Raw genomic sequence first — 15,250 nt, 5'->3', positions numbered from 1 at the left:
AAAGGAGGACAAAATCGTTAGGCAGCAACTTATTAAAAGTGAAAAGTACAAGAAGAAGAAAAAGTGCGTTTTACAGTTGATAATATCACACGGAAATTGGAAATAGTGGAATAATAAACTAATATTTCAAAGAGATTCGATGCTGTTGATTCTTAATAAATATATTCAATATATTAATAAAACATGTCTTTTATTGAAAATAAAATTGTATTTAAAAACGAAGGTAAGCAGTTCTAATTATGAAGTAAAAGTTTTACCACAAATGTGTAAGATTTGTCGAAATGAATGAAAAAATTTCAATAAAATCATTCCATATATGAATTCAAATTAGTTAAATTTTTTCATTCTGTAGTATAGTGGTATATAAATATAGGAAAATGTTAACTAATATATGGAATGCATTATTCCTAATTTCTACGAAAATCACATCGTTCAAACAAATAAAAATGTCTTTGGCGCTATACGAAGTTCAACTTTCTTCACAATGAGTTCATTTTAACTTAAAGAAGGGGTCACTTTTTTCTGGGTGTCTATATGGACACTAATAACCAGGGCTGTGGAGTCGAGCCAATTATGCTCGACTCCGACTCCAGCATTTTTCATCAGCCTCGACTCCGACTCCGGAGTCGACTCCGGGTAATATACGAGTAACTAAATCTCATTTTAGCACCACTAATTTGTACTTCTATTGTGTACTTCTATATTGGTACCGCAACTGCCAGCTATATAAAGGTTTATAATCCCATATGCATGCATTTGAACCTGAACCTGAACCTGAACCGATTTAGACAAAATTGTATACACTTGTACAAATTCTATGTTATTAAAATTTAAATCTAACGTTATGGGAAGAAACACAATTTTTAGTAAAAAACAAAATACCGGGCCGACTATAATATACTCTGCACAACTTTGCATTTAGATCTACATTTCGATAAAATCTCGAATACTTCAAATTTTGAGAAAATTTGCTGTAGAAATAAAATTTTGAGAAAATTTTCTGTAGAAATAAAATTTTTTATAGAAATAAAATGTTTTCTATAAAAACAAAAAAAAATACAAAATTTTCTATAGAAATAAAATTTTGACAAAATTTTCTATAGAAATAATTTTTTGAAAAAATTATCAATAGGAATACAATTTTGGACTAACTTACAATTTAGAAGACGGTGTTAAGAAGTTTTAAGATACCTTGCTAGCGGTTAGTATTACCACAACCCAAATAATTCGATTGTGGATGACAGTCTTTAGTAGAACTTTCTACGCAATCCATGGTAGAGGGTACATAAGATTCGGCCTGACCGCACTTACGGCCGTATATACTTGTTTTTATTTCTATAGAAAAATTTGATAAAATTTTATTTCAATAGAAAATTTTATCAAAATTGTCTTTCTATAGAAAATTTTGTCAAAATTGTATTTCTATAGAAAATTTTGTCAAAATTTTATTTATATAGAAAATTTTGTCAACATTTTATTTCTATTGAAAATTTTGTCAAAATTTTATTTCTATAGAAAATTTTGTGAACATTTTCTTTCTATAGAAAATGTAGTCAACAATTTATTTCTATAGAAAATGTTGTCAAAATTTTATTTCTATTGAAAATTTTTTCAAAATTCTATTTCTATAGAAAATTTTGTCAAAATTTTATTTATATAGAAAATTTTGACAAAATTTTATTTCTATGGAATATTTTGTTAAATTTTTTGTTTCTATAGAAAATTTTGTCAAAATTTTATTTCTATAGAAAATTTTGTCAAAATTTTTATTTCTATAGAAAATTTTGTAAAAATTTTATTTATATAGAAAATTTTGTCAACATTTTATTCCTATTGGATTTTTTTAAATTTTATTTCTATAGAAAATTTTGTGCATATTTTCTTTCTATAGAAAATTTTGTCAAGATTTTATTTCTATAGCAAATTTTGTCAAAATTTTATTTCTATAGAAAATTTTATCAAAATTGTATTTCTATATAAAATTTTGCCAAAATTCTATTTCTATAGAAAATGTTATCAAAATTTTATTTATATAGGCAATTTTGTCAAAATTTTATTTCTATTGAAAATCTTGTGCACATTTTCTTTCTATAGAAAATTTTGTCAAAATTTTATTTCTATTGAAAATTTTTTCACAATTCTATATCTATAGGAAATTTTGTCAAAATTTTATTTATATAGAAAAATTTGTCAACATTTTATTTCTATTTAAAATTTTGTCAACATTTTATTTTTATAGAAAATTTTGTCAAAATTTTATTTATATAGAAAATTTTGTCAACATTTTATTTCTATTGATTTTTTTTTTTTAATTTTATTTCTATAGAAAATTTTGTCAAAATTTTATTTATATAGAAAATTTTGTCAACATTTTATTTCTATCGAAAATTTTGTCAAAATTTTATTTCTATTGAAATTTTTTCAAAATTCTATTTCTATAGAAAATTTGGCCAAAATTTTATTTATATAGAAAATTTTATCATCATTTTATTTCTATTGAAAATTTTGTCAACATTTTATTTCTATAGAAAATTTTATCAAAATGTTATTTGTATAGAAAATTTTGTCAAAATTGTATTTCTATAGAAAATTTTGTTAAAATTTTATTTATATAGAAAATTTTGTCAAAATTTTATTTATATAGAAAATTTTGTCAACATTTTATTTCTACTGAATTTTTTTTTTAAATATTATTTCTATAGAAAATTTTGTCAACATTTTATTTCTATCGAAAATTTTGTCAAAATTTTATTTCTATTGAAATTTTTTCAAAATTCTATTTCTATAGAAAATTTTGTCAAAATTTTAATTCTATAGAAAATTTTCTCAAAATGTTAGTTGTATAGAAAATGTTGTCAAAATTCTATTTCCATAGAAAATTTTGTCAAAATTTTATTTCTATAGAAAATTTTGTGCACATAAAAAAATTCTATAGAAAATTTTGTCAACATTTTATTTCTATTCAAATTTTTTTCAAAATTCTATATCTATAGAAAATTTTGTCAACATTTTATTTCTATAGAAAATTTTCTCCACATTTTCTTTGTATAGAAAAATTTTTCAAAATTTTATTTCTATAGAAAATGTTGTCAAAATTTTGTCAAAATTCAATTTCTATAGAAAATTTTGTCAAGATTCTATTTCTATAGAAAATTTTGTCAAAATTTTATTTTTACAGAAAATTTTGTCAAAATTTTATTTCTATGAAATATTTTGTCATAACTTTTTTCTATAGAAAATTTTATTTCTATAGAATATTTTGTTAAAATTTTTTTTTCTATAGAAAATGTTGTCAAAATTTTAGTTCTATACAAAATTTTATCAAAATTTTATTTATATGGACAATTTTGTCAAAATTTTATTTCGATAGAAAATTTTGTCAAAATTTTATTTCTATAGAAAATTTTGTCAAAATTTTTTTTATATTGAAAATTTTTTCAAAATTTTATTTCTATAGAAAATTTGTTAAAAATTTTATATCTATAAAAAAAATTTTAAAAATTTTATGTCTAAGAAAATGGTGTCAAAATTTTATTTCTATAGAAAATTTTGTCAAAATTTTATTTCTATGGAATATTTTGTCAAAATTTTTTTTCTACAGAAAATTTTATTTCTATAGAATATTTTGTTAAATTTTTTTTCTATAGAAAATTGAAATGTCAAAATTTTATTTCTATAAAAAAATGTCAAAATTTTATTTCTATAAAAAATTGTATCAAAATTTTATTTATATGGACAATTTTGTCAAAATTTTATTTCCGTAGAAAAATTTGTAAAAATTTTATTTCTATAGAAAACTTGGTCAAAATTTTATTTCCATAGAAAATTTTGTCAAAATTTTATTAATTAAAATTATGAATTTTTAAATTGAATTGGATTAAAAATTCCTTATTCCATCATCACTGTGCACTTAAGTAAATTATTCTTACTTCTCCATTGTAAGAAATTAATTGGCATTTTTACATATTAATTGTCCTTCACACACTACTAATATAAATATGTCTCTCCGATATGAAAAAACAGAGAAAATATTCTACGCAATTCGACATCAATGTCCTTGGTGTAGGTTTCAATCATGGACACTTGTTTTCATTGACATTGACACCGACATCAAAATTCGTGACATTCATTTAATGAGAACTAAGACTGGTTTTCTTCCAAGAGAAAACTCAGAAAAAAGAACGTGATTTTTAAATTCAATTAAAAAGCAGATCAAAATCAATTTTACACTGATTTTCCAACGTTAATAACTCAATCGACATAGGAGGAGACAACAGCACCAACACCAACACGACAGCAATCTTATTTTATGGGAAGAAATGCGATATAGTCGTGGTGGCTAATATTTAATAGCCTTAAACTCTGATTTCGAATTTTCTGAGCTCGTTAACAATTCCAAACAGGCTTTAGATATAATTTCACAAATTTACTACAACATCCTTACGTGTGAACTAGACAAGGAGCAGATTCATGGTTTGGTTTGGGGCTTTTAATTCGTAAGACGTAAATGCCCCATTAGGACTTATGGTGTGCTCGTTGCAGAGACTGCAAACAGATGGACAGAGAGAAAGGAAGGATATAAAAGGAAAGCAAAACAAAAAACACAAGGACTGTTTCTATGAAATATGTCCTTAGCAGATATTTCACAACAACGCGTTGAGAAGAAACAAACTTAATTATAACAGTAACAAAAGAAAATGCCCGAGAAAGACCCAGGCAAATGGAAAATTTCTTGGTTGATGATTGTCATTTCATTTTTGTTTAATGCCCTTTAAAGTCTTAACTCTGCGAAAAAGGGCACTACTTTACCGGGTAATAGTTCAAAAGTAGGGTATTCTTATATTCATACAAGTAAAATGTTTGGAATATATTTTGTTTTCTTTTATTTTTAAGGATTGCTTTCTTATGAATTGTAAATATTTTCCCAAGAAGTTTTGACAATTAAGTAGAAAAGATGTCGTTGCTTAAACTCGCAAAGAAAAGCGAACAAATTGTTCTAAAGAAAACTCCTATCCAGACAACTACGAAATTTCTCATGAAATTAAAATTTGCCAACAACTCGTAGAAACTGAAAGACATAGTTTTTTCTTCACGAAAATTAAATATTAATGGGTTAGTGAAAAGGAGTCCTTGCAAACTGTAATGTACATAAATGGTTTCACGCCATTTCATTGTATACAAAGACTTACAGTGGCGAGCACGTGTGCACGTGCAGAAAAAATATAATATCCGACCATATTTTTCACAGATTTTAAGACCACTTTACAAGCTTCTTAGAATATTTTGGAAGTAAGTTCGTAGTGCGTGTCGACTATAAAATCTTCCACAGAACTACAATTTTGACAAAATTTTCTATAGAAACAAAATTTTGCGAAAATTTTCTATAGAAATAAAATTTTGAGAAAATTTTCTATAGAAATAAAATTTTGAGAAACTTTTCTATAGAAATAAAATTTTGAGAAAATTTTCTATAGAAATGAAATTTTGAGAAAATTTTCTATAGAAATCAAATTTTGACAAAATTTTCTATAGAAATAAAATTTTGAGAAAATTTTCTAAGGAAATCAAATTATGAAAACTTTCTATAGAGAAAAAATTTTGAAAAAAATTTCTATAGAAATAAAATTTTGACAAAATTTTCTATAGAAACAAAATTTTGAGAAAATGTTCTATAGAAATAAAATTTTGAGAAAATTTTCTATAGAAATAAAATTTTGAGAAAACTTTCTATAGAGATAAAATTTTGAAAAAAATTTCTATAGAAATAAAATTTTGGCAAAATTTTCTATAGAAACAAAATATTGAGAAAATTTTCTATAGAAATAAAATTTTGAGAAAATTTTCTATAGAAATAAAATTTTGACAAAATTTTCTATAGAAATGAAATTTTGAGAAAATTTTCTATAGAAATCAAATTTTGACAAAATTTTCTATAGAAATAAAATTTTGAGAAAATTTTCTATGGAAATCCAATTATGAAAACTTTCTATAGAGAAAAAATTTTGAAAAAAAAATCTATAGAAATAAAATTTTGACAAAATTTTCTATAGAAACAAAATTTTGAGAAAATTTTCTATAGAAATAAAATTTTGAGAAAATTTTCTATAGAAATAAAATTTTGAAAAAATTTTCTATAGAAATAAAATTTTGACAAAATTTTCTATAGAAATGAAATTTTGAGAAAATTTTCTATAGAAATCAAATTTTTGACAAAATTTTCTATAGAAATAGAATTTTGACAAATTTTCTATAGAAATAAAATTTTGACAAAATTTTCTAAAGAACTAAAATTTTGACAAAATTTTCTATAGACATAAAATTTTGACAGAATTTTCCATAGAAATAAAATTTTTGACAAAATTTTCCATAGAAATAAAATTTTGAGAAAATGTTCAATAGAAATAAAATTTTGAGACAATTTTCTATAGAAATAAAATTTTGAGAACATTTTCTATAGAAATAAAATATTGAGAAAATTTTATATAGAAATAAAATTTATTTTTTTCAATATTGTCTATTTGGTGGATTGGTAGAATTCTTGATACTCACCCAACTAAGAGGTACTTCATAAATTTATTTATTGAGAAAATTGTATATAGAAATAAAATTTATTTTTTTCAATATTGTCTATTTGGTGGATTGGTAGAATTCTTGGTACCTCTCCAACTAAGATGTACTTCATAAATTTGCTATAAAAATAACGTTTTGACAACATTTTCTATAGAAATAGAATTTTGACAAAATTTCCTACAGAAATAAAATTTTGACAAAATTTTCTATAGAAATAAAATATTGACCAAGTTTTCTATTGAAATAAAATATTGACCAAATTGTCTATAGAAATAAAATTTTGACAACATTTTCTACAGAAATAAAATGTTGGCAAAATTTTCTATAGAAGTAAATTTATGACAACATTTTCTATAGAAATACAATTTGGACAAATTTTTCTGTAGAAAAATAAGTTTTCAAAAATTTCTATAGAAATAAAATTCTGACAACACTTTACTTCTAAAGAAAATTTTATCAACATTTTATATATAAAATTTTATATTATATAAATAACATATTGTCAATTGTCGCGGTTGCCACAGTTGCTAGAATTTTTGATAATTTGGTAGATTTGGCAAATCATTCCTCTCCAACTAAGATGTACTTAATTTTTTTATAGAAATACAATTTTTTCAAAATTTTCTATAGAAATATTTTTTTTTCTATAGAAATAAGATTTTGGCAAAATTTTCTATAGAAATAAAATTTTGGTAAAATTTTCTAGAGAAATAAAATTTTATCAGAATTTTCTGGATCAGAAATTTCAAAATGTTATTAATTGGACAAAATTTTCTAGAAAATTAGAATTTTGACTATGTTTTCTAGAGAATTAAAATTTTGACTAAATTCTCTATAGATGTACATTTTTACCAAATTTTCTAAAGAAATAAAATTTTGACAAACATTTCTATAGAAAAAAAATTAACAAAATTTTCTAGAGAAATAACATTTTGACAACATTTTCTAAAAAAATAAAATTCTGGAAAAATTTTGATCAAAAACTTTTAATAAAAATGTATAATTTGGTAGATTTTTGGTAAAATGTTCTTAAAATTTTCGTATATAATTTTTGGCACGATTGGAAACCAGAAGGGGCCTATTTTTATGTGTTTATAGGATTTGAAAAAACCGTAGTCATAAGTGTAATTTTTATCGGAAGGAGATTACTTTGAAGGACATCAAAATAATTTAGAGAAATAAATAAAAACGATTCAACAACAAGTTCTAAATTTTTGCCCATATAAACATATAAACCCTATACGATTTGTTTGGAAACCCCCAACTTCATTATACCCAGTGTCTAAAAATCTTTCGTCAGCAAACGGTGTGGTTAAGAACTCTATAATACTCACATTTTTTTTTCTTTTTTCTCAATTTTCTTCCTACTTTTACCAAGTCTCTTGCTTATATTCAAGTAGCCTTTGTATATTTTGTTATTATTTTCCTGTTGACAGGTCTGCGAAGCGTGGAAAAATAAACAGAAGTTTTCAAGCTAATTTTCCAACTTTAATAATGAAAACAATAAAAATAAAGAATGGCGTAACCTAAGTAAGGTAAATAACCGCTACAATCCTTCCACGGCTGGGGAATATAAATCAAAATCAAACGCCACTACCAAATGAGTCTTTATTGCCACTTTGTAATGCTAGACGATTTACTTTCTAGGATATTTTTCACTTTGGTTTCGTTTTACTTTAATTTCTTTCATTTTCACGGCTTTTTAAAAGGTTTGTTTTGCATCGTAACCATGGTCATTAATTTGTTAGGCAGTAATTGAAATTATATGAAAGCCAATGTGAATGCATAGTGCGAATGGGATATTATAACCCTACACTGCTATTTAGCGGTCAGATCAATGTACCAAATTTTATTTCTAAGAAAAAAAGAAAAGAATTTTTTTTTATTTCTATAGAAAAGTTTGTCATAATTGTATTTCTATATAAAATTTTGTCAAAATTCTAATTCTATAGGAAATTTTGTCAAAATTTTATTTCTATGGAAAATTTTGTAAAAATTTTATTTTTTTTTTTTTGTATTTTTATAGAATATATTTTGTCAAAATGTTATTTCTATAGAAAATTTTGTCAAAAGTTTATTTTTATAGCACTTTTGTCAACATTCTATTTCTATAGAAAATTTTGTCAAAATTGTGCTTCCATAGAATTTTTTTTTTAAATTATTTTCTATAGAAATTTTTTCCCAAAATTGAATTTTATAACAAATTTTGTCAAAATTTTATTTTTGTAGAAAATTATGTCAAAATTTTATTTCCATAAAAAAAAATTCAAATTTTACTTCTATAGAACATTTTGTTAAAATTTTATTTCTTAAAATTTTTTTCTTGAAAATTTTAGTTCTATAGAAAAATTTTTAAAAATTCATATCAATGGAAAATTTTGTCAAAATTTTATTTGTATAGAATTTTGTCAAAATGTTATTTCTATAGAATAGATTCTCAAAATTTCATTTATATAGAAAATTTTGTTAAAATTTTATTTCTTTAGAAATTCAGCATTTTATTTCTACAGAAAATGTTGTCAACAGTTTATTTCTATAAAACAATTTTGTCAAAATTTTATTTCTTTAGAATTTTTTTTTTTTTCAAATTTTTATTTGTTTTTTGATCTCAGCTTTAAAACCATTGTGTTGACTAAACTATAAGAGTAGCTTACCCAACAGAGGAAAAGAATGTTTGTCAAATTTTTTGGGCAAAGCCCTATAGACTGCAAGATGGTTGGATGGACGTACGTTTCGGAATTACCACATTCCTCATCAGCATCCTCTACTTGCAGCAAAACTATCAACCAATTATCAGAATAAATTCAGGCAGTTCATTAAACCCAACAATGAACCACACTTGAACCTTCCGAAAAAAGGTTTTGTATGATAGCCGGCTTATGCCGAAATAAATTCTGTTGATTAAACTACACTTGTAGTTTAGTCAATGTATGGTTTTAAGCTGCAATAAAAAATTTTATTTCTATAAAAATATTTTCTAAATTTTATTTCTATAGACAATTTTGACAAAATTTTATTTCTATAGAAAATTTTGTCAAAATTTTATTTCAATCGGAAATTTTATCAACGTTTTATTTCTACAGAAAAGTTTGCCAACATTTTATTTCTGTAGAAAATTCTGTCAAAATTTTATTTTTATAGTTCATTTGTCAAAATTTTAATTCTACAGAAAATTATTTCAAAATTTTATTTCTATGTTGTTGTTTTTTATTTCAGCTTAAAACCATACATTGACTAAACTACAAGAGTAGCTTAACCAACAGAGGAAAATAATGTTTGTCAAATTTATTTGGGCAAAGCCCTATAGACTGCAAGATGGTTGGATGGACGCACGTTTCGGAATTACCACATTCCTCATCAGCATCCTCTACTTGCAGCAAAACTATCAACCAATTATCAGAATAAATTCAGGCAGTTTATTAAACCCAACAAAAACCACACTTGAACCCTCCGAAAAAAGGTTTTACATTGATAGCCGGCTTATGCCGAAATAAATTCGAAACAAACATATCTCTTTTCCTATGCCACTGTCAAATCATCGATTTGAATTCACATGGCTGGGTTTATTTTGAGCGTGCCTCCTCTTCTTTTTCCATTTGTTTTGTTTTGTTATTGTTGGTTTTGTTCTTTAAGCATTGTTGTTGTTTTTTATTTCAGCTTAAAACCATACATTGACTAAACTACAAGAGTAGCTTAACCAACAGAGGAAAAGAATGTTTGTCAAATTTATTTGGGCAAAGCCCTATAGACTGCAAGATGGTTGGATGGACGCATGGATTATTTCTATAATTTTTTTTTTTCAAATTTTATTTCTATAGATAATTTTGTCAAAATTTTATTTCTATAAAAATTTTTTCAAAATTTTATTTCTATACAGAATTTTGTCAAAACTTTATTTCTATAGAAATTTTTTTACAAAAATTATTTCTATGGAAAATTTTGTCAAAATTTTGTTATTGTCTGTAAACAACTTTCAAAATTTTATTTCTATAGAAAATTTTGTCAAAATTTTCTTTTTATAGAAAATTTTGTTAAAATATTATTTCTTTAAAAAATTTTGTCAACATTTTATTTCTGTAAAAAATTTGTCAACAGTTTATTTCGATCCGAAATTTTATCAACATTTTATTTCTATAGAAAACTTTGTCAAAATTTTATTTCCATAGAAAATTTTTTTTCAAAAATTCATTTCTATAGAAAATTATGTCAACATTTTATTTCTATAAAAAAAATTTTCAAATTTTATTTCTACAGAAAATTTTGTCAAAATTTTATTTTTATAAAAAATTTTGTCAACATTTTATTTCTATAGAAAATTTGTATTTCTATATAATATTTTGTCAAAATTTTATTTCTATATAATATTTTGTCAAAATTTTATTTTTATAGAAAACTAGCGTAACCCGGCCCGCTTCGCTGCGCCTTCCGAAGCGTATTTGTAGGAACATTTTGCGTTAACTTAGTCAACCATATTCTTCCTGCTGAAAACAAAATCGAAAAGATTTGAATTCTTTCAAACAAATCGGACTACTTGCTCTTTCGTTTATAGGTACAAATACGGCGGATATGCATATGTAAAATGGTTCGTCTTAAAAAATTTGCTGTATTCAATTAGTTGGACAAACTTCTACATTTCTTGTGAATTTTAAGTGTGGTATGTCAATGAAAGGTATCCTTCTCCTCAACATATCTGAAAATTAAGCACTATATTATAATAACATACAAAAAATTACTGTTCCCATCTAATAAATCGGAAAAAGCAAAAGTAGTTAACAATTTTACCACATTAACATTTGCTAAAATGTTGGAAAATGATGCACCCTCTGCCAATTTCATGTAAATTTAAGTTCTTTACTAAAAAGAAGTCTGGCAGAAGCCTGTGCAAAAATCATAAAATTCCCATTTACGGACAACCCTCTACTTTCAATTTAAGAAAAAAAAACTCGGACAAAAGGGAACCCTCTCCCCACCTTCGCTCCACTCTGACCTGATATCGGACTATCACGTACAATATATTAACATAATTTCATAACTACTCAATGGTCCCTATAAATTCAATCGAAGTAAATCGACAAAGTTTATTTCAATTTTTCCCTTTTCCAACCAGATATCGAAAAATCATATACTAATTTAAAAATCATGTATAAATTGAATCACCTCTTCCCACGTTTCCTGTAAATTTCAAGTAGATCGGAGATGTTTTAAATTTTGCTTATTGTTTTAAAGGGACGTCACTTTCCCCGATACAATATCGACAAACACCGTAGTGAATAGCTCCCCGACCAAATATCGAAAAGTGATGTAGCGTTAGCGTATCTTTTGTAAACGTCCCAGAAAATGTCAAGCGAATTATAAGCCTAAAGGGGCGGCCTCTCTTCCGTCCAAATATCACAAAATCAGGTATCAACTATAAATATCGTAACCTCTCCCCAGTCCTCTGTAAATTTCAAGTAACTCGGTAAAGTTTAATTGTTTCTCTGTATGTAGTTACTTAAGAGAAGCGGATGTCTCCCTATGACCTTTTATTTTTATTAAAAAATTAGGAACCTGATATAAATATCATAACCTCACTAATTTTTCCGTAAAATTTCAGTCGGGGGAGTTTAGTTTTGTTTTCACTGTACTTTAAAAATAAAGTCGGTCAAAGGGGTGGTCCCCCTCCCCGACCAAATATCGAAAAATAATGTAGCGTATTTTTGTCTAGATGCCAACCCCAACATTCAATGAAAATTTCAAGCAAATCGCATAATTTTGTTCCAAGTTTCAAAAAGTAGGGCAAGGGGGAGGTCCCCTCTCCGTCCACATATGAAATCATCAGGTACCCCATATTAATTCCATAACCGCACCGCATGTTCTCTGTAAATCTCAGATAATTTAGAGAATTTTAGTTTGTTTACTGTACTTTAAAAAAAGTCGAGGTCCCCCTCCGCCACAAATATCGAAATATAAAGTAGCGGATCTTTGTCTAGATACCAAACACAACCTTCAATGAAAATTTCAAGCAAATCGGTCAACTTTGGTCTAATTTTCAAAAAGTCCGACAAAGGGGAGGTCCCCCTCCGCGACCAGGTTTCAAAAAATGAGGTACCCTATTTTCACCACATGAACGACCCCTACGATCTCTGAAAGTTTCAAGTAAATCGGTTCAGCCGTTTCGGAGCCAACTCGGTACATACAAACAAACAAACAAATAAACAAACATAATTTGAATTTTATATATATAGATTTTGTCAAAATTTCATTTCTAATTTTTTTTTTTTTCAAATTTTATTTCTATAGAAAATTTTGTCAAAATTTTATTTCTATAAAAAATATTTTTTAAATTTTATTTCTATAGAAAATTTTTCAAAAATTAATTTCTATGGAAAATTTTGTCAAAATCTTATTTCTATAAAAAAATTTTGTCAATATATTATTTCCATAGAAAATGTTATCAACTTTTTATTTCAATACAAATTTTTTTCAAAATTTTATTTCTACATAAAATTTTGTCAAAATTTTTTTTCTATATAAAATTTTGTCACAATTTTATTTCGCTAGAAAATTTTATCAAAATTTTATTTCAATAGAAAATTTTGTCTAAATTTTATTTCTATAGAATATTATTTCAATAGAAAATTTTGTCAAAATTTTATTTCTATAGAAAATTTTATCAACATTTTATTTCTATAAAAAATTTTGTGAAAATTTTACTTCTGTAAAAAATTTTTTCAAAATTTTATTTCTATTGGAAATTTGATCAACATTTTATTTCTACAGAAAATTTTGTCAAAATTTTATCTTTATAGCACATTTTCATAAAACTTTATTTCTATAGAAAATTTTGTCAAAATTTTATTTCCATAGAAAATTTTTTCAAAAATTCATTTCTATAGAAATTGTTTTCCAAAATTTATTTTTATAGCCAATTTTGTCAATATTTTATTTCTATAGAAAATTTTGTCAAAATTTTATTTCTATAATTTTGTTTTCTCAAATTTTATTTCTATAGAAAATTTTGTCAAAATTTGATTTCTATAAAAAATATTTTCAAAATTTTAATTCTATAGAGAATTTTGTCAAAATTATATTTCTAGTTTTTTCAAAAAATTCATTTCTATGGAAAATGTTGTCAAAATTTTATTTTTATAGAAAATTTTGTCAAAATTTTATTTCTATAAAAAATTTTGTCAAAATTTTATTTCTTTACAATATTTTGTCAAAATTTTATTTCTATAGAAAATTTTGTTAAAATTTTATTTCTTTACAATATTTTGTAAAAATTTACATTTCTATAGAAAATTTTGTCAAAATTTTATTTGTATAGAAAATTTTGTCAAAATTTTATTTCTATGAAATAAAATGGTATATAACTTAATTTAATATAATATAATCTAGCTGTTTAAATTAAAATTTCAAAATCCATGTTTAGGTAGTTATAAATGATATTGTATTAGTATTAAATTAAATAAATCTGAAAAAAATTATGGGAAATCTTTAAAAGTTTAAACCCAAATATTGTAACAGTTTTCTTTTCTACAATATTTCTTAAGTTTGAGATACATCCCGCATAATGCCACCGCACAAAGTTTATGCCATAGTTAACATAACTTGGCCATGAGCCATAAGACAAAAGAATGAAAAACTTGCAAAGTGCTATACAGGGGGAATGAGGCTAGCCATTCACCGTAAAAGAGGAATGAGTAGGAACAAGCAAATGTACCTTTAAGCTAAAACTTAAGTCATCAATTTTTTGCTTCAACGATTCCGCTAACAATTCCACAAGAGCAGGCGACATTGCCGGTCAGGCGTTAACATTTTGGCGTAAATACAGCCTTAATTGTTTGCTAAACACCTCATTAACGCAAAACAAGAAAATGTCGCCTACGGTGAAAAATTTCTCAAAGAAAGTGGACACATTAAGCGAAGTACTGAACAACAACGTCAACATTAAAATGAAATTAATTTTCCAAGTCAACGGATAATGAATGGATTTTCATGTGTAGTGGAATTTTGCGTTTATTGCCCACAGAAGTAAAAAATTAAAAAGTTTCCATTGTAGTCTTTGAAGCTAGGATAAATTTCCCGATAAAATGTTCTTACTCCCCCCCAATCCACAGCTTATAGGTAATCACTGAAACTTCCTTTAGAGACTTCACTTTAAAATAAAATAGAGGGGGTTGGGTTCTTTGCCAAATCAATTTCAATTTAATCGTCAAACTTGGCGGAAATATTTTTTTTGCTTTCAGCTTATTTTTGATGAGTAAATTAATTTTTTATCATACGGTCTTAGTGATTCATCATTCCTTAGACTTCAAAGCAGGAAATTTGTTTTTTTTTTATGAGGGATTAAAAAACGGCTCGAATGATTACTAGGTTTCTTTTAATGTCTTGCGTAGTAAATGAAGCGGTGCTTAGCTTTCATAAAGTATATCAAAAAATAAAAAAACACATATTATGCTTCGGTTTCCTAAGTTAAATTTGGAATTTGTAACATTAAAATTTAGATTTGTAGGGAAATTTGTTTGTTCAATTTCTAGAAAGAGTCTTAAATTTCTGTTTAAACGTTCAAGAAAGTCGTATGAATACATCGCGAATCATATGAAAATTCGCGGCGTAAACTCTGAAGATTTATACAAAAGATCGAAATAGATCATTTTAATACGACTATACACGCAGAGAAGGAAAATGATCACCTCAA

At 24.8% G+C, this 15,250-nt stretch overlaps 1 protein-coding gene across 1 annotated transcript in view; it reads left to right on the top strand.

The window, feature by feature from the left end:
- Nucleotides 1–14,534, top strand: part of LOC142232670 (uncharacterized) — a 29,867-nt gene extending 15,333 nt beyond the window's left edge. Inside the window, exon 2 of the mRNA XM_075303318.1 lies at nt 14,336–14,534. Coding sequence (XP_075159433.1) covers nt 14,336–14,534 — 199 coding nt within the window. The remainder of the gene's footprint in view (nt 1–14,335) is intronic.
- Nucleotides 14,535–15,250: the final 716 nt, after the last annotated feature.

Source organism: Haematobia irritans, chromosome 1 (genome assembly GCF_050003625.1).
Source record: "Haematobia irritans isolate KBUSLIRL chromosome 1, ASM5000362v1, whole genome shotgun sequence".
Taxonomy (NCBI): Eukaryota; Metazoa; Arthropoda; class Insecta; order Diptera; family Muscidae; genus Haematobia; species Haematobia irritans.
Note: the sequence above shows the minus strand (reverse complement) of the source record. Positions and strands in the feature narration are given on the sequence as shown.